The sequence below is a fragment of the Alosa sapidissima genome, chromosome 16 (assembly GCF_018492685.1).
Source record: "Alosa sapidissima isolate fAloSap1 chromosome 16, fAloSap1.pri, whole genome shotgun sequence".
NCBI lineage: Eukaryota > Metazoa > Chordata > Actinopteri > Clupeiformes > Clupeidae > Alosa > Alosa sapidissima.
Genome location: NC_055972.1, coordinates 32121783 through 32147714, shown reverse-complemented (window position 1 = coordinate 32147714; position 25932 = coordinate 32121783). Strand labels below are relative to the sequence as shown.

Below are 25932 nucleotides of genomic sequence, written 5' to 3'. Positions count from 1 at the left end.
TAGGCCAGAATGAGATGACAGTCGAAAGATACAATTGCAGTGCTGCTATCAATTTGCTTGGTATAACCGCATTTATAGTTTTCTACTACAAATGCAATCAAGTTGGCCTCCATCACTCACATTATTGTACCTAGGTCCTAGGCTATTGATAGCCTATTATAAGAGTAACGTACCTCTAGTAAAAACCAAACATGTCCGATAAACATTCTCAGATTTATTTCAGCTTCAAGAAGAAATGGGAATTACATTTCATGTGAAAATCATCCTATCCTTGTTAGACATTCTCTGCGGTAAACTTGTAGGAAGCGTCCATTGTTTTTCCAACCCACTTTAGATTAACTTCCAACAAAGTTACGTCTTGCTGCTACCATCTGATGGACAAACTACGTAACGCCAATACTGGAAATGCAGCCTAAATGATGATGAATATTAAGTTTTCCTTTAATTCTACTGAATTTGTAGTTATGTATCGGCCGTTATAATTGCTGATACTGATAGTATGTGCGTGCCTGTGTGTGTCCATCCATTCATCCTCTTCAAACCATTCACTCATCCACCCATTACACTATCCATCAACACCCATTCAACTTTCTGTCTATCAACATCCATTACACTATCTACATTTTTTTAAACTATATAATCTGTCTCAGGCTTTAAGCATACAATATGGCTCTATTAAGACTGCCGTTAAGCAATTAGAATCCTAGGCCAGGTGGCCAGGCTATATTAAACCTCATCTACCTAGTTCAGTCATTCCAACTATTAAACCTCATCTACCTAGCAAATAATTTAACCTTTTACACTATCCACCTATTTAACTGTTCAGTCATTCCAACTATATTAAACCTCATCTACCTAGTTCAGTCATTCCAACTATATTAAATCGCATCTACCTAGCAAATAATTTAACCATTTAAACTATCCACCTATCTGTTCAGTCATTCCAACTATATTAAACCTCGTCTACCTAGCAAATAATTTAACCTTTTAAACTATCCACCTATCTGTTCAGTCATTCCAACTATATTAAACCTCATCTACCTAGTTCAGTCATTCCAACTATATTAAACCTCATCTACCTAGTTCAGTCATTTCAAATATATTAAACCTCAACATGTTGGTTGCCAATTAACACATCATCGGTTTTAACAATATATTTCACACCATATGTTTTGCATTTTCATGCACTGGTAATTCCCTGGAATTGCGTTTTCTAGTTTAAACATACTATTTACAAATCTAACAGGGTAATACTTTGGAAGGGCCAAGGAGCCAATCACAGTAGCCCGACTACACCACCCTGAGGCCTAGTGCATCAGGGAATCTTTAAGAGATCGTACCTCTAAACCGAGACAGCTCTTTCAGGTTCGTAATTACACCATGGAGACATGATTCCAGGAAAACAAAGGATTTATTAATACACAAACGGGTGGGGATCTGAGGGTGGCAACTATGGACGTCCACACAAATATTTTACATGCAAGCATTAAGAAAAGCTCACCTATTACACAGCAAAGGCACACTGCAAAGCGATAAGCAATATACAAAACCACACCACACGTATGCTCAGAGTAGCCCCCCTCAGAGCCACCTCCCTACTAAATAAACATAAAAGTTACAAACAGAAGGACAAGACAGGCAACACAAAAACCAAACATAAAATAACCAAAGCAAAACCAAGACAAGACAAGACAGCAGCACGACCCATGTTCCCCATCAGCATGACTGTGCTGCCTAAAAGAACAGAACACAGAAGATTAAACAAAGAACACACCACAATATACATAACATAAAACCACAAATGTCTATGGGGCGCCAGCATACCTGACGGTAGCACAGACAGGGGCTACACCAGTGGAGTCTACATTGCTACTGGCTGCTGCCCCTCTTAAGTAGCACTCCACTGGTGCCAGATTGAGCAAATGCCTATGCCCCGCCCCCTTCATTAGCACTTCCAGGTGCTATGGGGAAATAGCAGGCAGAGAAGGTCTACCTGCTACACATACATCATAATAAAATATTAAAAATGAATTATGGAAGTTTAAGTGTAAAATAAAAAACTTTGACATTTCAAAAATCGCTTAAATTACAATCTGATTAAACCCTTTTAAAGCTAAACAGTTAATCACTATTTAAATTATAAAAATAATATAATTGGCACCTAAAAAGACATACTCTTGGCCCTGAATCTGATCAAACTGGTCTCAAACAGAAAGGAGTCAATGGTGTAACCGGTTACATCATTTGACATGTCTACTTAAAAGCAACATTTGCAGGCATTATTATGGACAACTATGTACACACTTGACCTTTATGTGAATATAGTTTTTACATTAAATTCAATATTGTATGATTATTATGATTTATCAATATTTTCAGGAGGTCATACCATTTGACATGTAACCTAAGCTTGCCTGACCATGGCCTAAAACACTATTTTGTTAGTTTTTTTAAGAGAGTTACTAACCTTGACTCAGCAGTGTGGGTCTTCAAGGGTCCTTCTCTGACATCATTTTCTGTCACATGAAATACATAATACTTACAAAATGGCTCCTTAAATGACATTTCAAGTGGTTCATGTGACAGACATGATTCCCCATATTAATTAAAACAATGGGGTTCTATTACTTCTATTAAATATAGAAAAGTTATTGTGCAAGATCATGCCAGATTATTTTAGAAGGAATTTTGGGCAGAATTTCACATTTTTTAGTGTAATCATTTGGTTCATGTTTTTGTGGTTACACCGTATTGACATTTTTACCCAAATTCAGTTAATACTCTCTCAAAATGTAATAAATCCAAAACTTTAAGATTAGGGTTTGATGAAAATTATATTTGAAAATGTTAACAATTTTAAATGTATCTATGTACAAAAAAAGTCATTGACCCAAACATTAAAATATAAAAAACATGCAATACATTTTTTTCTCATCTTAACATAAGTAACCGACTGAGAAAGTTTCATGGTGATCCGGTCCGTGTAACGCTTATCAGTTTGATTTTCTAAACAATCGGACATTTGGAAAAACAGAAAAATGGATTCAAATATCCAATTTTTCATTTTTTCCACCTTGACAAATGAAAAACTTGGATCTTGGAACTGTTTTTCCAATTTTCTGTTTTTATTCAGAGGATCAGGACTTTAGAAAATGAAAAAATTGCATCTGGGCTCCAATTAGGCTATTCAATACTGCAATGATATTCTCTCCCTCGTTCCACCTAGTTACCAACGATTGGTTTGCTTATCATGGGTGTGATCTGGACCACTTGAGGCTGCCGCAGACCGAGAAGTTGATTTGTCCATTGTGGGCTAGGCCTATAGGCCTACTATGAATCTCGATTAGTGGCAAGGCATGTTGCGCTCTAAGCCAGGGTATGCTGTGACTCAAAGTGGCTGTTTTAGCGTCGTATCACCAGTGGCTTATGCTGCCAACCAAACCTGGTCGGGAGCATGTGCTCACATGTATATGTGTACTGTAGCCTATGCGTCTGTCATGCCTACTGGTTAGTAGCCTGACGAGCCAGACCCACATTAAAATGTAGGGTCTGGGCACTCACCGTTCGCAGTGCTCAGTCCGAGGGGCGGGATCAGTTGTCTTTCAAATTCCCTCTGCACGCAATAAGACAGCGGCAGCGCTATGAGTCCCATGCGTTTCCCACCAGCTTAGCTAGTTGGCTAGTTCAAACGTTTGCCAACTTAATAAAAGCTTAACGCGTGTCACACTGTTCGCCAACAGCAACATCCATCTTATTTGTTTTCAAGTAGCAGGGAATTCAAGCCAAACCGTTGCAACTCTGCCATCAATCATTATGCTAAGCCCACCTAACGACTCTATACATTTCATTGGCCTGATTGAGTTTCGATTTCTGGAGCTCACAAGCCAACGGAGAGTTGCTAGACTAGCCCTGGCCCGCTAGGGGCGCGTCTAGATTTCTTGGCTAACTGGTTAGCGCTTCGGACTTCCAAGATCCAAGTTTTTAATTTGTCAAGGCGGAAAAAGTGAAAAATTGGATATATTGGATATATATAAGATATATTGGATATTTGAATCCATTTTTCTGTTTTTCCAAATGTCCATTTGTGTTTAGAATATTTAACTGAAAATGAACTGATAAGCGTTACACGGACCCTATACGACCTTACACAGACAGTGATATCTATTTTTTTTTTACCCTCACCTGTAGGCCTACTGTGTCTTGCCTTTGCCTATTTATGCTAATTATGCAAATTGCTCAAAGTGCAACTTTAGGCAACCAAGTTGAATTCCATCCACTAGGCCTATAGATGACATTTCTGCAATAAAACTTTAGGGTACTCAACATTTCTGGGTTTATTATTGGGCCTATTGGGATTATGACTAGACTAATGGGGAAACATAGCAGCTGGTGCATCAGAGACGTTCCTGACATGCAACCGTGACGCAGTAAGTTAGCACTACAAGAATCAACACGATGTAGGCGGTAAATGAGGAGTAGCCTAGTCGGGTGCAAGTTCAACCTGCAGGAGGATACCAGTGTAGGATCACCTTCATTTAAACAGTATGTAGTAACATATGGCTTGGATGTTAGTAATCATTCCGTAAATACAGAAAGAAATGAAAAAGCACCACTGATGTGCAGGGTGTCAAGCTAATTGATTGTTTATTATGAATAGAAGCTATTGGTAGCTAACCTAGCTAACAAGTTATCACCATTGAGGAATGTAACCGTTTCTAGATTCTAACGTTACCATTAACTGATAACTGTATGTGAAGAGGTAACTCTAAAAGATGGCTGCATGCCTAATATACTTTGTCATAAATACCTAGAACTATTGTTTGCGGAATGGTGGTAACTTATCAATGCAATTTAGCATTGACTTTACTTAACGTTAACGTTAGGAATAAAGCTATCATAGCTGCCCAAAGCCTGTTTGTTAACTTAGCTCAGAGGACGATCTAAATGTAACCTATAGCTAGTGCTAGCTGGCTAAGCATCACATTTAGTGAGATCTACTGGCTTTAGGGTGTTTGCCAGCGCGTTGAAGTTGGCTGGACGTTTGATATTCAGTTGATATGTAAGGGACTAATGTATTGTCCACCGGTAATGATCAGAAAATAAGTCCCGACAGGGAGAACAGAACCCCTACGCGCAACGGACAGGGCGAACAGGACCCCGACGTATTTCATTCATTGATTTTAGGTGAATATTTTTTCAAAATTTGAATCCTACAGTACTTCCATGTAAGTTGACATTTCAAGATAATTTAGCTTGTAGTAAGTATGTGAGAGTTTGGGAAGTACTACAGAATGAGAAAAAAGTATTTTCATTTATTTTTGGTTAATATTTTTCAGAGAAAATTGAGTTCTGCTTCCATGACATTTCAGGATAGTTTGACCTGTAGTGCTAGTAACTTAGCGTGAGAGTTTGGGAAGTAGGCCTAGGCTACAGCAATCAGAATGAGAAGAGCACTGTCATGTCATCTGGAGAAATATAATTTGGACGCCGCCATTGACCGATCCGGGCTCCCATTGACTTACATTGAACACATGTAAACAAAACGTCAATTATTTGCTCAAACTAACGCCGCTGACTTATGCCAGCAACCATTTCACTTTGATAACAAACTACATTTTCGTACAGCATTTATACAGCAAAAATAACTGAATTTGGATCAAGCAAGATTTTGGATCAAGCAAGATTTTGAAACAGTGTGGGCAGTGAAAATAGTTGGCAGGAGTCATAGTTGATGACAACTGACAGTTTGAATGGCTGAACAGTTTAACTCATTATGCCAAGCTGTTTTCGGAAGCTTTGTCCTAGAGTGCCAGCAATCTAGACCATTGTTGATGATTTTTGTACAGCCACAGCATATTCTGTGTTATAGCTATGAACACATACAATAGCTCGATTAAAAGGTGAGACTTTAAGCTCTCGGTGGGTGCAAACTTTCTCAAAAATTTCTACACGGCTCTGTTCCTGAGAAATCCCAAGCTAAACAGTGGCTAGTTTTCATCAAAATCACTGGGTTTTTTTTCTAGAAATGGAGATATAATGTCTTTCATGAAATATGAAGTGTTGCCTGTAAACTTTCCAGGAAGTGATCAGTGAGACCTGGCGAGACTGCCACCTAGTGATAGACCCACGAAAATGGCCTGGTTTTGAGATGACGTGCATGCATCAATGATTCAACCCAAAGCCGCAACCAAGTTATGATAAAATGTCCAGATTGTGCGTTTTCATGAGTTTTTGATCGTCATATATTTCATTTCCATTCATCACAGAGTTCCCAAAATCACATATAAGGTGTGTCAGAGTGTCTAGTTTCGTAATTTAAAAAAAAAGCTAAAAACATAGGCTAATATTACGTTTTTGGCACTCAACGCATGGGAAGGAAAAACGTAATATTACATTTTTGGCACTCGATGAGTTAATAGTTGAGTAGTTTAAATGGTTACATTATTTAATAGGGAATTATTGTAGTGAGGACTTTTATTTTGAAACAGTTGTGGGCAGAGGAAACAGTTGAACAGGATCTGTAGTCTTAAGAGAGCCAGATTGTATGCTTAAAGGAGCGATTTTGTAGGATTGTTACTAAACGTTCTGTAGGCCAAAATCAAAACACTGGTGAACATTCTCAAGACTACCTAGACGCGAGCTTCTTCTGGGTTGCCAGATGTAATGCAGACTTAGTTAACATTAGTTGACCTGCAGCTGCTTAAACATTTCTCCAACCATGACCCAGCTACAGATTACGGAAACAGTGAAAACAAAAAATACCTCTGTAACCAACGTAACATATTTAGCTGAAGTTAGCGATGCAGATGAAGTTTAGCCTATAGGCTAGCCTACCTGTCGTGGAGAAATATGGCCAGCATGCGTCAGACTTTATATTCTTTGTTTAACAAAGACGTCGCCATCTCAGGAAGCTCCTCCGATGTCCACTTAATTGGTTTCTTGTTTTAATTTTGGAAATTTGCCTGCCTCTCGTAGGCTACTCGTTCATGACTACAACTGACAGCTGTTGACAGTTGGCCTTTGCTAATTTGGCAACCCAAATGGGGGGACGCGCCAGCCCATTATTAATACGCTATTCTATAATTAATCGTTCAAAACATAAACGAAAATTCCAAGAGATTCCGCCCCGTAACTAATTATTTTCACTGGTTTTGCTTTGATATATGAAGTCCAAACTTGGCAAGGGGACTTTTGTTAACTGATTGTGTTGACACACTAGGGAATCATTTGGCCTCTATAGGGGACGCTGCAATACAGGAAGTGAGCTAATATCTTAGCAATGGTTTGATGTACAAACTTCAAACTTGGTATAAGGACTTGGTACATGATCGTGAGGATGCACTAGGAAATTTGCATCATTTGGCCTCTATAGGGGGCGCTGCAATACAGGAAGTGAGCTCTTATCTCAGCAACGTTTTGATGTAGAAATTCCAAACTTGGTATTCACCCCTTGCAAGTGACGTCACGTTTTGTTCGCGCCACAGCAAAATAGCCTAGTGGACGGCAAGAACACGAATCAAATCAATGGGTTGTAATGGGACATATCGCACAGCTAGGAGATTATAGTGAGATTTAACCGTAGTAATGCCCTTCCACGACTGTTGGCTTATTGTTTGGAATACAACAACATCCCATGTTCTTGCATAGATATATTTTGGTTTGTTTTCTTTGTGTTTCGGGAGTATTTCAACCACAATTGCATGCTTATCTCCTCAGTGTATGAAGCACAGCAGCGGTTGCTATAGCAACCATAGACTCTGAACAGGACGGCAGATAGCACTTAGGCAAAGTCTTTGGCAAGATTTGAATGTAAACAGATAATACCGTTCAAGTTTTTTTCAAATTTCCTATTTCTTTTTATTCTTTAACTTAAGACATGTAAGAAGTAAGTTTATTCGCTGGGCAACGTACAAACTGACGAGTTACATTAGCCCTAGCACTATGAGCTACGATAAACGTTAGCTAGAATAGCTAGCTTCTAAGTGTGGCAGCTAGTTATTATTTCATGTTCTGATATGACATTCTTAACGTTTTGACTATGTTACAACTGATAAAAGCAAGACAAATAAAGTAACCAAATCGCTTTGCAATATTTTAGTCCAGAAATACTTATGGGTGTTCATTTACCATAATGTTAATTACAGTAGCCTAACGTAACGTTATCTCCCCTTGCTGTTACCACCAGTTTTAATAACTTTACATTTGCGATCATGACCCATTTCATCTAACAACACCACTGGCATCTTCTTTGACTATCAGACCCCAAACAGCAATACATTGAACTACAAAGATGTTATAGTAATGGTGGTCAGTTCATCATAATCTTTATGACATAATGTAATTTGCCGTCCGTCTCCCATTTTTTTGCCGTCCAGCATGGAGCAGTCACGTGACTTAAGTCACGTGTCTGCAAGGGGTGAATAGGGACTTGGTACCTGATTGTGAGGATGCTCTAGGAAATTGGCATCATTTGGCCTCTATAGGGGGCACTGCAATACAGGAAGTGAGCTTGTATCTCAGCAACGCTTTGATGTATGAAGTCTAAACTTGATACAGGGACATAGTAGCTGATTGTGAGGACATGCAAGGGAAGTGGTCTCATTTGGCCTCTAGGGGTGCTGTAATAAAGAAAGTGAGCTCACATCTAAGCAACGGTTTGGTGTATGAAGTCCAAATTTGGTAGAGGGACATGGTAGCTGATTGTGAGAATGCACAAGTCCTCTAGGGGCACTGTAACAAAGTAAATGAGCTTATTTCTCAGTCGTTCTTTATCCAATTGCCATCAAACTTGCTGTGCTTGCTCATGCTGCTTGCAGCTATATTTTTAAAGTTTTATTTTAAGGATTCTCCCCATTCTTCATCTGAAATCTCTATACACAACTCTTTCCCCCATTGTGTTTTTATATTAATTTCCATAGGTGTTGCTTCCATGTGTGTTTTCTGCCATTCCAAATAAAATGAGCTGTAATCTTGTTCCAAAAATTAAAAAAAGACTCTGGTAGGGTAACTGGTAATGCCTGAAATAAAAAGAGGAGTTGTGGGAGGACCATAATTGTTTCCACTCTACTATATACTCTATTAGGGATTAATGTCTTTAAATCCTGTCTTATCCTGTCTTGCAATAATCATTTTTATATAGTTTTTATACCAAGTTTTTATACCAAGGTACTTTATCACCTCTATATCCCACTTAAAATTATAGCATTTTTTAAGACTTGAATGTACTTGTGGCCTAATTGTCAATGATTCACATTTATTTTCATTTATTTTATATCCTGATACTAAACTATAGTCCTTAATTACATTCATCAAGTATTTAATGGATTTTTCAGGCGAAGTTAAATAAATAACTATGCTATTATGTAAGGGATAATGTATAGAACGCCGGTCATTATGGGGAAAATAAGTCCCGATAGGGCGAACCGGACCCCGACGCGCCAGTGGAGGGTTCTTAGTGAGATTACTACAAAAATATGAAGAAATAAATGAGACGCAATTTTTATTCTTTATATAAAGCCTGACAATACAAATATTATTACATCATACTTTCCCAGATATGGTTAGCCCAGGCTACAGCATGTATGGCCATTGCAGGACTATTAACTATCTTATCTTAGATTAAAGGAAAATTCTGGTATTTAGCACTTTGAGTCCCTTTTCTGGTTTGTTTTGGATAAACTAGAGTGGTGGACACTGACATTTTGTCACTTGATGGTGCGTTGAGGCAAGGATAATTGACAGCATTTTTTACTTAATAAATGAAACGAAACTAAAAAGAAAGAAATACCGTTGTCCTCTGTGGTAGATACAGCCATGTGACTGCAACTAGGCGACGACGGTGCGTTTAGGCAGTGATAATGGTCTCGTCAGCTAGTTTTACTTAATAAATTAAACGGAACTCAAAGAAAGAAATACATGACAGGGCTCCAGACTAACTTTTTGCACTGGTTGCACTGATGCGCCTAACTTTTTTTCTTAGGTGCACCAGCACAAAAGTTAGGTGCACCCAAATTTTCAACCACATCACATTTAACACCGCAGCAGGTTCACTTTTTTTTCCCTTAATTACTGTCCTATATAGGTTGTCCTATGACTTGTGATTTACAATTCTACAAGAAAAGTAACTTAATGAAGTGTTGGTGCTTTAAGTGCTTCACTGAGCTGAAATTTAAAGGAGAATTCCGGTGTGATATTGACCTAAAGTGTATTGAAACATGATACCGAGTGTGAACGTATGTCACATAGCCCATCTCGGCTTGTCCCCTGCACTCCAAAATCTGGCGCTAGTTAGCCGATGCTACCAACAGCTTTTTCAATAGTGGTGCTTCGGCATCGGGCTAGCCATGCAAATAAATCACTGTTTTACACCCATTTACGAGGCTCAATGTATCTCCACACTTCATTGGTAGACTTCCGAGGGCCCTGACATTTAAAACGAGACATTGAGAACTTTGAAAAAGCACTGGTAGTTTACTTACAAGACGATACAGACAGTATCTTCACAAAGTTTAGCGTTTGCAGCCATCTTGAATTTAGTCACGATAAGTCGAGCAACGAGTAAAAATGAACAGGTATGATAAGGGATCAGATTACAAAAATAATTCAGTGGAAATGCATGGATTTCAGTTTCTTCCAGTAGCAGCATATCATACCTGTTCATTCATACTCGTCGCTCGACTTATCGTGACTAAATTCAAGATGGCTGCAAACGCTAAACTCTGGCCAGTATTTTACTTATCAAGTAGGCCATCTTGCACCCCCAACACACTTGCAAACACACACAGAGTCAAGGGCCTTGTCAATACACTTTTTTCTCTATCACTTCGTCTGAAACAAAAAAAAGGGTCATGCTCCTACCTGTGAGAATAAACATCTTGTTGTTTTTTGCTGTTGTAGCTGGTTAGGCCACCAGGAAGCTGGTCATGCTGGTGTGACCAGCCTGTCATGTCGGATACAGCTGGTGTAAGATGGTCAAGCTGGTGACCAGCCTGCCAAACTTGACGTACGATAGTCATGCTGGTTTGCTAGAATGACCAACATAAGCTGGCATGGCCAGTTAAATCAGCAATGTAGACCAGCAACACAAACTAAAATGACCAGCTGAGGTGGTACGACAAGGCATAAAAAAAAAAATTCTTGGGTTCCGGTTTCCGACCGACCCTGTCAATTTATGTGCGACCCAAATTTATTTTATGAGCTTGGGGAAGAAATAACACTAAATAGTCTAGGCTACATTAAATAAATCCACAAATAAAAGGAGAACTATAATTACATTAATTACCCCTTGCGTTATGTAGGCTATAGGGATGAGCGTATTCTCTCTTTTACAAAGTAGCCTATACACAGCTGTTCACGAAGACGATTGTTTTCGTCACTTACCAAGGCACTCGCAATTTTGTCCGAACACCGCAACTTTTTCGTAAATTTGACCAATCATCGTAGTTTCACCGTGAAATTTCACCTACCACAACAGTCCCTCATGCAGAATATTGAGCCAGATGGCACACTTCTGCACCTTCTAGACACCAAAGACTGCCCTAACGTGTTCGTTCCTCTGCAGTTTTGATGACAATAAATAGAAGGCTAACATTAATAATCTGCTTACTTGCATCTCTCAACCTGGTGTTGCTAACCAACCTACCTAGGCTATGAAAGTAAGTAAGCCTACTTGGTTTACTGACATTTGAGTAGGCTATGCAACCCATTGGCAAACGTTTACCTGGATATGTCCTTTTAGCGTCATGTTTGCTAGCTTGTGGGCTTAGTTTGAGTACAGTAGTGCTACCAAAATCATAGAAATTAATAAAATTGCAAGACATTTACCTCTTCTATAACATTTATTTTAACTAATGACATAGAAGACATTCCCAATTGCATCCACATATCGTAATGCACTATGCAAAAAGTGATTTACACTCGTAGCCGAACACAGTGAGATGCAAGCCTTCCAATCCACTCTCACGTCCTTAAAGGGGCAGGCTGTCAATTAGATGTACACCACCAATGTAATGACATTAAACAGAAGTGTAGTCAAATAGTTTAAATTAATATGAAATTACTAGATACTTACTTGCTATTAGTAATTATACATTATGCAGGCCACAGACTATGAATTATTAAAAAGATATGAACTTAATATGAATTACAAAATATATGAATGTATTGAAACATATGACATGATGCCATCTCTTTTTTTGGACAGTTCTACGAAAGGTTATACTGCTTTGTGAATTACCTCAGTCAAAGCATTTTCACAAATAAAGTAGGCCTACTTTGATTTTCTGTAATCCTTACTGTTTACCTTTGATTATCCTTTTTTAATAAGCATCAAGATGATAAGTGTGATTTTGGTCTTACTAACCTTAATTGCCCTACATTAAAAAAAGAAAAACTCTTTTTACTGCCACTCTTTTTACTGCTACACACTTTTTTATGCCCAAGCAAAACCAGTTGAATCACCATCGTAAGATGGGTAAACCATCTGAAGATTTGCCAGTCTAGCTGGTCAACCATCATAGGGTGGTCAAACAAGCTGGTCAACCAGCAAACCACCTTAGGCTGGTCAGGCTGTTTTTTTCAGCAGAGATGTATTTGATTTTTGAGTTTTTTATTGAAGTAGTAAAGTATTCAGATTACATTACATTATTTTTGTAATCCAATGGATTACGTTACTGATAAAAATTGTGTAGTCTGTACTCAGTAATGGATTACATTTCAAAGTAATCTGATCCAACACTGCTAGTAGCCTACAAGCAAGAAAACTCTGATTGGGAAGTAGTGCAATCATCATGAAAATGAGTAATTAGTGAATATTTTTCACAATATTTCTCTTGATACTCTGTAATAATGTCAACTTTCTTTGACCCTGATCACATCATTGACCTGATTTGCGTTGTCGTTCTTGAACGAAGGAGAAGTTAAAATAGAATATCAAACGTCCAGCCAACTTCAGTGTGCTATGGGAGGCTCTCTAATAAGGCTTCATTTTCAGCTAGCATTTCATTGACCCCCATTCATTTTGGTGTCATTTTGATAGCAAATAGGGGTGGGCGATATATATCGTCTGCGATAATATCGTGATTGTTGTTTTAACGATGTGCAAATTGACATTATTGAGTATTTAAATTACTTATGGGGGAAAAAACACTCGAAATCACGCAGTGAAGACTCATACATTCACAGGAGGTGTATGCAGGAGAAGCCCCTGGCTGCAGCAGAGCAAGTGTCACGTGATCACTAGTGGGTCACAACGTTGTCACAAGCACGCCTAATGTTTATTTTGTGCAGCGAGAGTAGCCTATTTGGGATTTTATGCTGCTACTTCTGTTCAAGTAGCACTGATGAGACGGTCACGTTTTTTCCTACACGGTATTATATGGAGAGAAAACATTAGTCTTTGAGTATTTTAATAGTCAGTTGTAAACAAAGAACTATTCTCATGTAACTCTTGTAAATGGACTGAAGTTAGCACTAAATATCTACGTTTACCGATTATGCTAACCGTTAGCATCTCTATGGGATTTCTCATATACATTAGCCATAAGCTAACGCATTAGTTTCTATACTGTAACTTGGAATGCCTACATGATTGCAATTAAACAAAACATCGAAGGAAATAACTGAGATGTACTCTGTTGGTCTGCCTAGTTTTACAGTGAATCCTATGTAAAGGTTTGAAAGGAACTTCAGCTTCAGACTTTCTCTTGGGAAACTGTTAGGCCTATTCATCTTCTCTAATGTAGCTGACTAGACCATGTCATTGCCACACACACAAGTGGGGGCAGAATTGGAAATGTACATAGAGTGACAATGCATTGGTTGATTTGGTTAAAAAGTCACAGATTAGGTTATTGGTTATTATTGTAAAGATGCTATTCATAAATAATGAGCTGTTAAGTAACTCAGACTTTAACAAAACATTGTTTTAAAGGATATCGACTAATTATCGTTATCGTCAAAATCACAAAAAATATCGAGATATTATTTTTTGTCCATATCGCCCACCCCTAATAGCAAATAACTTTACATTTGAAACATTTAAAGACTCTGTCCATTGTTTATTTCTAAAGAAACACAACAATGTAAGAAAGGCTCCATTACCTTGTATCTCACGTGATGGCCCCATATCATCCGTTTTTGTAAAAATAGACTGACAATGATGTCATGACCTCACATTCTGTTGCACAGTAAAGAAATTATCGTATAGTCAGGAGAAGCTCGCAATGAATATGGGGAAGTATGTGGGAAGCACAAAACCATTGACAGCGGTCATTATATGTTTTCAGCGGTAATTACCTGAATTCATTATCCGCCTCTTCACAATGCTAGTAGAATGATCCATTGACTTGAATGGGGTTTCTACCAGTCAATTATATTCATTTAATTATCGCTGAAAACATAATGACTGCTGTCAATGGCAACAGGTTTTATACTTCTGATTCATGTCTTTCATATCACTCAGCAAGTAGTCTGGTCACTTCTTGCAAAGGAACTTCATTCAAAAGTGAAAGCAGTTGATCAGCTGTGCTCCAAAGAATGTTTGATTCAAGTTCAGTGTGTGTTGTGAACTATTTGCCGGTCATTATCTGGAAAATAAGTCCCTTCAGGGCGAAGGAAGTTTGTGAAGATGAGGCCATGTTACGTTTTGATTTGTTGAACACTGATCCTGAAGGAGAAGCAGGCTGCAATTTAATGAGCACGCAAAAAACAATTAATTAATTCATTAAAAAAACAAATTAACTATAACATTGTTGGGAAATATATATATATATTTATTTATTCATTTATCTTAGGTGCCGGAACACAGTTCCGGACCGTTCCGGCCCACATTAACCCCAGGTTGCTTGTCTGTTTCGTAACTGCAGTGTCGCCAAAGATCCTTGACTACTAGCTCCGCTTTAACCCTCTCTGGCGTCATGTTTCATATGAACATTCATACCAGAAATGTCTCTGATGCGGAGCTGCTGCAGACAGTCTGATTATTACTCTCTTTACTGTCTCTTTTGGCTGGAAATGCTTCCAAAACACCTGCCTGTCGTGTAAAAAATAGGCCTATTTCTAGCTGGCACACGTTTGAAGCACGGCAATAAAAAGACAATACTGAAAATTTAGATGAAGGATCAGCAAATAGCAGAGGTGGGACCAAGTCACTGTTTGGCAAGTCACAAGTAAGTCCCAAGTCTTAGCAGTCAAGTCTAGGGGTGGGCGATATGGACAAAAAATAATATCTCTATTTTTTGTGATTTTGACGATAACGATAATTAGTCGATATCCTTTAAAAAAATGTTTTTGTTAAAGTCTGAGTTACTTTACAGCTCATTATTTATGAATAGCATTATTACAATAATAACCAATAACCTAACCTGTGACTTTTTAACCAAATCAACCAATGCATTGTCACTCTGACACATTTCCAATTCTGCCCCCACTTGTGTGTGTGGCAATGACATGGTCTAGCCAGCTACATTAAAGAAGATGAAATAGGCCTAACAGTTTCCCAAGAGAAAGGATAAAGCTGAAGTTCCTTTCAAACCTAGGATTCACTGTAAAACTAAGAGCAGACCAAAAGAGTAGCCTACATCTCAGTTATTTCCCTTATATGTTTTGTTTTAGAGCAATCACGTAGGTTAGCATTCCAAGTTAAAGAATAAAAACTAATGCGTTAGCTTATGGCTAATGTATATGAGAAATCCCATAAAGATGCTAACGGTTATCATAATCGGTAAACGTAGATATTTAGCGCGAAATTCAGTCCATTTACAAAAGAGTTACATGAGAATAGTTATTTGTTTACAACTGACTATTAAAATACTCAAAGGCTAATGTTTTCTCTCCATATAATACCGTGTAGGACAAAACGTGACTGTCTCGTCAATGCTACTTGAACAGAAGTAGCCGCATAAAATCCCAAGTAGGCTACTCTTGATGCACAAAATAAACATTAGGCGTGCGTGGGACAACGTTGTGACCCACTAGTGATCACGTGACTCTTGCTCTGCTGCACTTCTCCCGCATAGCCTGCCTCCTGGGAATGTAGGCCTATGAGTCTTCAGTGCGTGATTTCGAGTGTTTTTTCCCCATAAGTAATTTAAATACTCGATAACGTCAATTTGCACATCGTTAAAACAACAATCGCGATATTATCGCAGACTATATATATATCGCCCACCCCTAGTCAAGTCCAAGTCAAGTCCCAAGTAAAGACAGAGAAGGGCAAGTCAAGTCCAAGTCCAATTTACATCAAAGCCAAGTCGAGTCCAATTCCAAGTCCCAATCTTTTTCAAGTCCTGAACAAGTCATCAGGTGCTCTTCACTTAATAATGCCATTATTAGACTTTTGATCATAATTTTAACACATCAATCTAATCTACAGTATTTTTTTTATAAATGCAGATTGAAATATGGTCAATATTTCTGTCTTGAAATCCTTTACGATATGCACGTGCATACCTGTGAAATATACGCATGAGCATACCTGAGTAATCTGTACGAAATGGATAGCTGCCTGACACTCAGCACAGCAGCATATTGTTTTTCCAAATTGCGGCGTCCACTGTAAGGATGAGTAATAATTTGACTGATGGCATTTCACTGCGCTAGGACACAGATTTGCCTGCAAGCAATTTATTAGGCTGTCTGCCAGTGGCGACTCATAGGGGAAGCCAAGGTCATGGTTAATGATTACAATAAATGGTGACAAGAAGTATCGTCACATAGGCTACATTAGTAAATTGCTGCGGTTAAATATTTTACATTTTTATTAGGGCTGTCAAACGATTAACTTAAAAAAATAACTAGTTAATCTCATATTTTGAAATTAACTAGAAATATTTAATCTAGATTAATTACGATTAAAAAGTAAATTTTCTCCCTAAAGACTAAAGCTTCTTATATGGCATATTTACAGCATAAATCACAAAATGAATGAGTAACCACAAACGTAAAAGTTTGATGATGTTTAACTCATTTGTAAATGGGGCACTGTCACTTTAAGCCCATTGTGTGCCACTGTCCACACGTTCTCCTAATGATCTTTTTTTACCAGCGTTGTGCCACATGTATAGCACAATATTATGATAAGCATGATATTAAGTTGGCACAAAAAGCTTTCATTCCTTCGGAAATAAAAGCATGTAATGACATGATGCTTGCTAGACATTTTCTGTTTGCAATTAAAAGTGAATTATGAGCCTGGTAGCCAGTAGCCACCTAGCTGAGTGGAATGCGTTTCAATCGGTAGCCTATAATATCATGTGCTTCATGTAAACGAATTATTGAAGACTTCAAGACTCACCAGTTCCATTACATGAAGGCAAAGACAACTCTTCATATTCTTGTCCATTTTCCAAATCACAGTGAGTGCAGCCTATGTGCCCTGGCTCTCACAGTTTAGGCTATAACAGTAGTGAGAACCGGATAAATCCGCAATTTTCTATAATCTCGTCTTTGTTGCCTTCATGATTTCCTTTTATATGTTACTTATGTTTAAAGGGAGTTATCAATCATCATCAACAATGACAGGCCAGCTGGAACCTGCCACTGTTTTCTCTCCCTATCCTGTGTGCTGAAACGTGTTCTTAATTAAATGGAGTAGGCTAGCATTCGTTCAAGTTGGATCTTAATGGGGAGGGACCGAAAAGTATCATCTTTATGTAACATGCTGTTGGTGCATTTTGGTATTGTAAATGTTCTCTGACGAGTGCAAATCAGTTTGCAATAAAGCTACTATTTATTTAATGTTGGTCCTTCTTCTGTCTCTTGATTCCCTACACACAGTGCGTGATGCGTGTGGTGGTAGCAGCAGCACTGATCACTATGCTCTGCACGCTTGTGTCCACTGTGCTTTGTTTTTTCGTCGCAGAAGTGAAAGCATCTCTGGCGTGACTGGTCCACGATCAGGAAATGTATTTTTTGACTCGAGACATGTCAAGTCATTACAAGTCAAAGAGGCAAAGTCCGAGTCAAGTCGCAAGTCATGCTGAATTTGATCAAGTCGAGTCTGAAGTCATTAAAATCATGACTTGAGTCTGACTCGAGTCCAAGTCATGTGACTCGAGTCCACATGTCTGGCAAATAGCTAATATTATCGGCACACCGAATTATCTACTTCACTCTTCAGTCTCATGCAATCAGAAAGGATAAAGTATAGTATACTTAAGTGCCCTGTCCTTTCAGATGAACCTGCACATTAGAGAAGTTGAGGAGCGAGCCAAACTGCTTCGGTCACTAAAAACTGAGACAGAAGACATCAAGAATAGATTGGTGACAGTCTCTGCCAGGTGCCATGAACTGGAAAACATACAACCATCAGAGGTACAGGTAATGTCTCAGAACACTGTATTAGGCCTACATGGCTGAATTACATTTTTGTGCTTCATTATACATACTTCAAAGTTTGATTAAATCCAATAGGCGAAATCTGAACAACTGGCACCAGAAAGGTGGATTTCAGGCACAGAATGTAATGTAACTAGCCTAGAAATCTAGACACGCCCCTAGCGGCCGCAAAATTACATTTGCTGCCAGGACTAGTCTAGCAACTCTTCGTTGGCTTGTGAGCTCCAGAAATCGAAACTTAATCATGTCGTTAGGTGGGCTTAACATAATGATTGATGGCAGAGTTGCAACGGTTTGGCTTGAATTCCCTGCTACTTGAAAACAAATAAGATGGATGTTGCTGCTGGCGAACATTGTGACACGAGTTAAGCTTTTATTAATTAGGCAAACGTTTGAACTAGCCAACTAGCTCCGCTGGTGAGAAACGCATGGGACTCATAGCGCTGCCGCTGTCCTATTGCGTGCAGAGGGAATTTGAAAGACAACTGATTATCCCGCCCCTCGGACTGAGCACTGCAAACGGTGAGTGCCCAGACCCTACATTTTAATGTGGGTCTGGCTCGTCAGGCTATAATGTAACATTAAAATTGGTCAAATAATATAACATTTATCATGTATTTGGACTTAATGTATTTAACTGTTACAGTAATGTTGTTTATTTATTTGTTGTAGATTAGATGAGGGGTCTGGCTGTTTAAAGAAACTGATCAGGAAGGGGATGTTTGGATGACCATTCTACTGAATTCGTGCAAATGCAGAGGTTGAAACATTTTTTCAACCTCATCACTTTTTTTCCCCCAAACCTTTTTATTCACATGCATTGTATAACATCTAAGGTACACATTTCTAACAATTGGACATTTTAATTTCATATTGTCTTTTTGTACAGTTTTAGAATGTTTTCCTTCTCCCAAAATGTGTCACTACCAAAACACAATAACAATTAACAAAAATATAGCTGCCTTCGCAGCAATGAGGGGGCCAAGGTTGTTGCAGATACTTGAGCCGCCGAGATGGCAGATAAATTTGACATTGCCGAGGAATCAACTGCTTCGCCTGCCAATTGCCTAAAGGTCTACGTACCAAGTTTGGTGTCGATACGAGAAAGTGTGGCTACTTATAGCGCCCCTTGTGGTCAATGGTGACTAAATTTATTGTGCGTCCTTAGGATGTGGTCCCGAGTCCATGAACCAAGTTTGCTTCTGATATCTGATAGCCTTGCCAAGATATTAGCTCATTTCCTGTGACTTTAGTGACCCCCAATGGTCGAAAGTCGAAAGGTTTTTCCGTGTCCAGGATGGTGTCCCAAGTCCATGTACCAACTTTGGTGTCGATACAAGAAAGTGTTGCCAATTATAGCGCCCCTTGTGGTCAACGGTGACTAAATTTATTGTTCGTCCTCAGGATGTGGTCCCAAGTCTACATACCAAGTTTGGTGTCGATACAAGAAAGTGTTGCGAATTATAGTGCCCCTTGTGGTCATCGTCAGGGTCAGGGCCTGCTCTGATGGCATGTGCCAAGATTGGAATTTATAAGTCAAGGCACTGAAGAGATATGAGCTGACTTCCTGTGTGGCGGCTTCGCCGCCATATTTGATTGGCTCTCACCTGCCGACACTTTTGAAATTGAAAAATCTGACTTCTAACTTTTGTGAGGCTTGGTCTGAAGATCATGTGTGTCAAGTTTCGTGAGAAACGGACAAAATTTGAGACCCGTGAAACTTTTGGAAAGTTTGCACCTTGGCCTGTTGGTGGCGCTACAGCAACCATGGTAAAGTCTTGGGAATTGGTGGGTGGGGCAGTACCTTTTGCCTTAATCAACTCTGCAAGTTTCAGCTTCGTAGGTCTAAGTATTGCGGAGCTTCTTGCATTAATGTTGTTAAAAAATTGATGATTTTTGACCTGTTGGTGGCGCTAGAGTTTTGGGGTCTGGGGTCTGTACATTGGTGAAAGTGATCAGTGCTATGAGTAGAATAAGTGTGCCAAATTTCACAACTTTTCACCAGACGGTTCTATGGGCTGCCATAGACTTCAATGGCAGAGGAAAGATGTTAATAATAAGAAAAGCTAGAATCACTATGCTGCCCTACAAAGGCAAAAGGCAGTAACTGACCAGAGTGTCAAACTGAGAAAAATGACTTTAAAGTTTTTTGTTTTGTCTACACAAATGTATTATAGGTAGAGCAATGAAAATCTGGTGAATTGTTGCCCTGATGAAGAAATGTGTGTGTATATATAAAAAAAAACTTGTGCTCAAAGTTGACCTTTGACCCTTATTTGTCAGATACTGTACTCTGCCTTTGTATTATGTACTAAAAATAAGGAGTCGTGCAAAGGCAAAAGGCAGTAACTGACATAATCAATATTTGCTACCAAAGGCAGAGTATGGTAACTGTACTTGTACGTCAAAGAACAAAGCCAAAGAACAGTAACTGCAGTTGTGGCTCTCTGCCATGGTTGCTTGTATGGTTTTGGGAGTTACGGTGAACACAACCCTCTTTTTAAAAAAAAAAAAAAAAAAAAAAACAGTCAAATTGAGTATAGATATTTATCCACATGATAAAGGAAGTCTTTAATATCCCAAAAATGACATTAACTCATTTTCGACCAAAAATGCAATTACTGCCTTTTGGCTTTGTAGGGCAGTATGGGTTGCCACACAGCTTCGCTGCTTGGCCCCCAATAAGAAGTTTTATGATAACATAGGAATTTCCTTACCTTCTAAATATATTTATTAGAATTTTCTTAAAGCATTTCCATGATTCATAAAGGTCATTTATGAGATTAATTGCATTTTAAACAATATTTCTTTATAAAACGCATAAAGTTGATCATAGCATTTTCAAATTTAAGTATGTATTACTATAAATATATTTAACCAAACACCACCATGTTATCTTGTCAGATGATTAGATATACTTTTTTTAGATGATTAGATATACTTTTTTTAACAAAATATCCCATGTTTCGGTTGTGACGGCACATGTTCGGTAGTGTTTCGGTAGTGAATAACACTTTTACAGGCGACGCTCGTCGTTCTGTCTGTTCACATTCATGAAAGGTTTGGTATGAATGTTGAGTCAAGGCTCATGAAACATTCATGAATGCTTTATGTGCAGTTTATGACAGCTGATGTGAATGTGTTATGAACTCACCTGTCAAGTAAAGCAGGTAAAGCATGTTACCGAAATCTGTTTAATATTTTCACTGAACAGCTGATAGACATTTGGGTGTTATAGGATGCAAGATAGAAAATGTATGCTTGGTTTTATTATCCTTTAAGAAAGTGTTAAGGGTAAGTGTGTCATCATAATCATAATATATATTAACCTGAGAAATTTCAGATTATTCATTTTAAGCAAAGAACATTTCTGATACACTTTTTGGCCAGATGGTGGCCCTATATTAGGCATGTGAATTACACATGTGAATATCATCACAATAATGATATCCAATATTTTGTAAAGTTTCAGATCAACCAATAAAGGCATTACCAATTTCTGGCACATTTCCCTGCTTGGCCAGGTGGTGGTGCTATGCTAGGCAGGCCATGGGGTCTCTGGATATCATCATATTGATAATATCTATTAACCTGAGAAGTTTCAGACCATTCATTCAAAGCATAGAGCATTTCTGGCATATTTCCTGTTTGGCCAGATGGTGGCGCTATGCTAGGCATGTGAATTATATGTGGGAATATAATTACAATGATGATATCCAATATTTCATAAAGTTTCATTCCAAAATCCATTCACAATTTAACATCAGCGACATCTTGGCATAATGTTTGCCAAATTTCAAATGAATCTGACAAACCGTCTAGTATGTTCAAATTGATCATGTGACATCAGGATAATTGTCATTCTTTCTGTTGCCAGTTGGTGGCGCTATGCCAAACATGCATTATGGGCATGTGAATATTATCATTAACATGGTCTTTAATGACCTGTGAAATTTAAAACATTTCAAGCCATGCATGGTGAATTATGACACATTTATTGTTTGTGTGGAACGGTATTAAAATTAACAATTTCGCCATTTTGTCAAATTACAACATATCAAAAAAAGGCTTCACAATTTAGAATCAGGAACATCTCGGCGTCATGTATACCAACTTTGACATGAATCGGATCAACCGTCTAGGAGGAGTACGTTAAAATTGATCATGTCCACAACGCACAAATTCTCAATTACCTCACTTCCTGTGGGCGTGGCTAATGGCATGTTAATACAAAAGTTGTTGGTTTTTGGGAGTTACATACACCCCCCAAATTTGGTGTGTGTATCTAAAACTATATGCCAACCACAAGTCACAGTGACATAAGGGGGCGCTAGCGAGTCTCTGGGCCATACCCGGGGCCAAGCTTTTTTACCTAGCTGCTTTGTGTGACACCTGATGTGTGTGCCAAATTTCAAGACTTTTCGATTATGTTAGCCACCTCAAAATATTTGCCAACCACGGGATTAGTCACCTAAGGGGGCGCTAGCGAGTCCCTGGGCCACGCCCAGGGTCAAGCTCTTGTACCTAACTGCGATGCGTGACACCTGACGTGTGTGCCAAATTTCAAGAGTTTTCGACCATGTTAACTACCTCAAAAACAGGAAAGCAAAAAAGTGGAATAATAATAATAATCCTTACAAAAACAATAGGGCCTTGCGCCCTTCGGTGCTCGGGCCCTAATAATGTGTTCACTGCGGGCATTTCTACGTCCCTGTTTCTATGTCTATGCCTACATTAAAAGCCTATTGCTTAGGAGACTAGGACAATAAATAAATAAACAGTCTGGCTCAAACAGCTTCCTTCCCGTGAGTGGGTGCAGGTTTGATGCATATTATATTATATTGTTACCTCACAGCTATTAGGTAATATTATCTCTGTCCACAAAGACCAATTAATTCTAATAGGTTTCTTTTAAGCTTATTTGACAACATGTTGTTATTCAGGTAGTGTCATAAAGCCCTTCCCCCTTCTCTTTTGTAATGTATCTGGCTGTTTGACCCTCTGCCCCTTGGCTGCACGGAAAGATACTGAGTGAGTGAAGTTGCCGTGGTAATGTACTTGACCGGCCCCCTTGACCCCTTACCCCAATAACAGGCCTATCTGATTGGGAGGTAAGGGGGTATTCCCCATCCCCCAAGTCCAAGATTCTCTTGTAAACCCCTCAGAGAGAAGTGACAAGAGAAGTGAGAGTGGTGTCAAGATAATTTGGAGGTTCATTTCAAGGAGTTTTTGAAAATGAGCACCAGAAAGAAGAGCAATGTGTGGATGCACTTTGACCAGGAGAGCAAAACTCAGGCTAAATGCAAGATTTGCAAAAACCTTATTTCAAGTCATGGAGGATCCACATCCAACATGAGGAGGCATTTGAAAACTAAGCCCCCCACTGCACTGCTTGAAGACACAAACGAAGGAGCAACAGCAGGAGCAGCAGAAGCAACAACAACAGAGGCAGCTACAGCTGCAACTACATCTGCAACGGCATCTACCAGCACTGGGGTGGCAGTTCCAACACCACAAATTGTAAGAAGGCGGACACAAGCTACAATGGGGGCATTTGTGAGACGGCCAATTCAACCTTTGCAGCAGAGCAAAGTTGATGAAGCCCTCACCAAGATGATTGCCATTGACTTTCAGCCATTTTCAATTGTGGATGACAGGGGCTTCAGCATATACACATGCACTGGACCCTTCATACATCTTACCGAGCAGAGGCACAATTTCTAACAGGTTGCTGCCTAATCTGTATGAAAAAGTCAGAGCAGACCTTAAAGACAGAATCAAGACTGCTCCTGCTGTTTGCCTTACCACAGATTGCTGGACCTCCAGCACAACAACCAGCTACATGTCGGTGACATGTCACTATATTCAAGATTTCCAGTTGAAGTCCAATTTATTGGACTGCTTTATAGTGACAGAAAGCCACACTGCAGAGCATCTGGCACACAAATTGGATACTGTGACTCAAGAGTGGGGCATAAAAGACAAGATTGCTGCTTGTGTTACAGACAATGCTAGCAACATCCTAAAGGCTGTGAGGGAGCTTCTGAAGTGGAACCACATCAGTTGTTTTGCCACATGTAATCAATCTGGTGGTCAGGAATGCTCTTCAGCAGCCTGACATAGTTTCTGTAATTCAAAAGGTGAAGGCCATTGTAGAATATGTGCGCAGAAGCACAGTGGCCTCTGCAAAGCTGCGTGAGGTCCAGCAGCAAATGGGACAGGCTACATTGCGACCAAAGCAAGATGTGGTAACACGCTGGAACTCCACATTTTACATGCTCCAGCGTATGCTGAAAATTAAAGAGCCCCTGGTCTCCACACTGGCACTGGTGAACCCACAGCTGCCAGCACTAACTCTGGCTGAGTGGGAAACAGTGGAGGAGGCCTGTGATGTGCTACAGCCCTTTGAGGAGGTCACAGTAGAAATGCGCTCAGAGAGGTATGTAAAATATACTGTACATATACAATGGGTTTTTATAGTTATACTTATAGTATTTTGTAGACATTTTGTCCAAAGTAACTTACAGAATATTAACATTACAATAGTAAAAGTAGAGTTAACAGTTTAAAAAGCTACATAAAGCATAATAATAACAATAACATCAATACAAATATAAAATATCAGAAAAGAAAAAAATGAGTTTTAAACTAATCATATAAAACCCATAACTCTGTAAGATAAAGAAGTAAATTTACTATACATAGAGTGATTGTCTTTCATAAGACCTATTATTATTGAAAAAAAAATGTAAATACACTGATCATGGTTTATTATTTGTTTTCTCACAGCTATGTGACGGGCTCCAAAGCAATTTTGATTGCCCGTGGGCTTCAGAGGATTATTGCTCACAGGCAGAAATATCCTCCCAAGACTGAACCAGTGAGAAGGCTTGTTGGCACTTTAGCTTTTGAACTAGAAAAGCGTTTCGCAAACATTGAGCGTGTTCATGTCTTGGCCGAGGCAACTTTTTTGGACCCACGGTTCAAAAAACATGCCTTTGTAAATGAGAGGAACGCAGACGACACCATGTCAAGAGTGGTGGGGGCAACCGCTAAGGCGGCAGCACCAACATCGGCCACTGAAGAGAGTGAGGATGGCACAGCTGCTGCTGCTGAAGCAAGCCCCGAACGTCAGTCAGTACCTCAAGTTTGGGCTGACTTTGAAGAGAGGGTGACTAGTATTCGCCCAGACAATCAAAACCCTTTAACTGAGGCCATGCTTGAGATCAAAGGATTTTTATCAGAGCAGCTTATCCCCCGCACAACTGACCCACTGCAGTGGTGGAAAGTCAGAGCACTGGTGTACAAAAACTTGAGCACAGTCATGCAGACTAGGCTCTGCATTGTTGCCACCTCTGTGCCCTCAGAGAGGATCTTTTCCAAAACAGGGCAAATCCTTTCACAGAGGAGGTGCAGCCTCAGCACTACGAAAGTGAGCCAGTTGGCATTTTTAAATGCCAACATATAATAATAATAATAATAATGATGAAGCAGTACTTATAATGTAAATAGTTATTTTGTTTTCTCTTAGCATTTATTATTTGCACATTTTGCATGTTTGTTGCATTTGATTGTTGTTTTTGTATTTAATCTATT

The 25932-nt window shown here is 39.1% G+C and overlaps 1 protein-coding gene across 3 annotated transcripts in view; it reads left to right on the top strand.

Moving 5' to 3' along the window:
- Positions 1-4413: 4413 nt before the first annotated feature.
- The window catches only part of LOC121685492 (centrosomal protein of 55 kDa-like), a 55324-nt gene continuing 33805 nt past the window's right edge, over positions 4414-25932 (top strand). The window contains exons 1-3 of one of the 3 annotated variants that reach the window (XM_042066071.1): positions 4445-4542; positions 5097-5184; positions 18175-18312. In XM_042066071.1, coding sequence (XP_041922005.1) covers positions 18175-18312 — 138 coding nt within the window. In that variant the 5' untranslated portion in view covers positions 4445-4542; positions 5097-5184. Of the gene's footprint in view, positions 4543-5096; positions 5185-18174; positions 18319-25932 lie in introns of all 3 variants that reach the window. The other 2 variants (XM_042066069.1, XM_042066070.1) reach the window with 2 other exon arrangements.